Source organism: Gracilinanus agilis, unplaced genomic scaffold (assembly GCF_016433145.1).
Source record: "Gracilinanus agilis isolate LMUSP501 unplaced genomic scaffold, AgileGrace unplaced_scaffold42319, whole genome shotgun sequence".
Taxonomy (NCBI): Eukaryota; Metazoa; Chordata; class Mammalia; order Didelphimorphia; family Didelphidae; genus Gracilinanus; species Gracilinanus agilis.
The window spans coordinates 1-2,340 of NW_025376155.1; the positions used below are offsets into that span (position 1 = coordinate 1).

The window sequence follows — 2,340 nt, forward strand, 5'->3', positions numbered from 1 at the left end:
CCCGCCCCCCAGGCTATGAAGGGGTCAGTTCAGGGTGGTCAGGCAGGCCTCTGGCCCCACCTTGGGCTACTCCCTCCATTCCCGCAGATGAAGGCCCCCCCTTCCCCCCCAGGACAGCCACACCTCCCCCTGGCAGGTCAGGCTGTGGGGTGCCCAGGTCCTGGGGCTTCGTTTCCCCTGGGGATCCTTGCTGGCATTTCCATGTGGGAGCAGCCTTGCCCCGTGTTTACGTGGGGGGCCTGCTCTCAGCTGCCCCCTCTGCTTTCCGTTCCTGCGGGCTGCTGCCTTCTGGAGGCTGGCCTTGGGTGGCTTGCAGGGGCTCCTGGGGTCTTTCCCCAGGCAAGGAGGCTTCTGGAGGCTTGTGGGAGCCCTAGGCAGGGGTCTTTGTGTCTGTGACCTTTACCTGTGGGTTTACAGCTCCCTGGTGGGCGGCTGGTAGCGACTCCCCCGGCCTTCGAGTCACTAAAAGGGGCTCCCATTTCAGATCAATTTCCTAGCCGGGTGTAGGTGCCCAGCCCTGGGTTGGTCCTTCTCCCCTGACCAGGGGGCCTGCTGGTTCACTGGGGGTGGGCTGTCCTCTTCTCTGTGGAACAGCCATGTATGTTTGTTAGAGCCGTCCAGGCCACCTGTTTGGTGCCCCTTGGAGCCTTCCGGGGCCGCGGCTCGTCTGGGGCTCGTGGGAAGGGTCTCTGTGGGCTGGCAGGGGCTCGCCCGGCTCCTGCCTCTGGATGACAGTGGCTCCATTGTGTAGGCAGAGGACAGGGATCCGGGCCCTCCCCTGTGCTGGGGGCCTGCTGCTTTCCACCCTGGTAATTTCCCAGCCCCAAAGGGAGAAGCCCCAGTGACTGCCCCGGCATCTGGCCCGTGGTGCCCCGATAACTTTCCTGCCTCTTCCCCCTCCCCAGCTTGGTATATGGCGGCTCCAGGACTTCCCACCCGGAGACGGACATCCTACATCGACAGGCTTATGCGGCCCCCCACCCACTTCAGGGTTATGCCACCAACCATCACCCCGCAGGTAGGGCTGTGCTAGCCGGACCTGTTCCCCTTCTTTCTCCCCTCCGAGGGCCAGGGCAATGGGCACTCCTCGAGGGCAGCCTTCCCCTCCTCCTGGTTTCTGTTCCTGCTTCATGGAACTGCTCCATCCTGGGAGAAACGGGCTTCCCTTCCCTGTCCTCCCAGAGCTGCTGCCGTTCTCTGGGTGCCTGGGACAAAGCCTCGCCTGCTCCAGCCTCTGGAGAGTGACTTCTCGAGGTCCCTCTGACCCCTGCCCTCTGCCTTTCTGGCCTCCCCGGAGCTCCCACCAGCTTTTCTTCCTTGTCCTCCTCCTACCCTGGGTGTCCAGGAAGGGCCCCTCACCTGGCCACTGCCGCCTGTGCCTCCGCAGGGCTCTCTGGCTTGTTTGACACGGGCCTTCACCACGCTGGCTCAGCTGGCCCGGACGCCTCCGTCATGAACCTGATCTCGGCCCTGGAGTCCCGGGCCCCCCAGCCGGGCCCGTCCGCCTCCTCCCTCCTGTCGCAGTTCCGGAGTCCATCCTGGCAGACAGGTAGCCTGGTGGGGCAGTGGCCGGAGGGGAGGAGGGGTGGGCGCCTCTTCCGGCCTAACTGTGGCCCCTCTCCCCAGCCATGCACACCCCCGGCCCCACGGAGCTGTTCATCTCGGGGGCCCTGCCCGGCTCAGGGACGTTCCCGTCATCCTCGGCCCTGTCCGCCTACCAGCACCCGGCGTCGTTCGGGGGCCGCCCCTTCCCGGTACCGTCATCCCTCAGCCTCCAGGACCCTCCCTTCAGCCCCCCAGCCAACGGGCTGCTGTCGCCGCACGATGTGCTGCACCTGAAGCCCTCGCAGGCGCCAGCGGTGCCCTCCTCGCTAGGCTTTGAGAGGCTGGCGGGGGGCGGAGTGCTGGGGCCGGCCAGCCTGGGGCCGGCACAGACGCCCCCCTACCGGCCCGGCCCCCCGGAGCCACCCCCTCCACGCCATCTGCCGACGCAGTTCAACCTGCTGGCATCGTCGTCCTCGGAGCAGTCATCTCCACAGTTGTACAATTTCTCTGGGGCCGCCCCTCCGGGGCCCCCTCCTGAGCGGGCCTTGCCGCGGCAGGACAGCGTCATCAAGCACTACCAGCGGCCTGCCAGCGCGCAGCCGCCCCCGCCGCCGCCGCCAACCCACTCCCTGCAGCACTACCTGAGTTGCGGGGGCAGCTACCCGCCACCCACCATGGGCCACCGGGCTGGCCTGGCCTGCAGCCCCCTGGGTGGGGAGCCCTCCCCCGGGGCCGGGGAGGCAGCCAAGGCGGGACAGGGGGCCGGTGCTGGGGCCGCGGGGGCTGGGGGCCGAG

At 67.9% G+C, this 2,340-nt stretch overlaps 1 protein-coding gene across 1 annotated transcript; it reads left to right on the top strand.

The window, feature by feature from the left end:
• Nucleotides 1–819: 819 nt before the first annotated feature.
• Nucleotides 820–2,310, top strand: LOC123255272 (proline-rich protein 12-like; the record flags this gene model as incomplete). Its single annotated transcript, XM_044684103.1, has 3 exons — nucleotides 820–1,018; nucleotides 1,388–1,549; nucleotides 1,627–2,310. Coding segments are annotated over exons 2-3 (781 nt in total), but the record flags the coding sequence as incomplete, so codon positions are not given.
• Nucleotides 2,311–2,340: the final 30 nt, after the last annotated feature.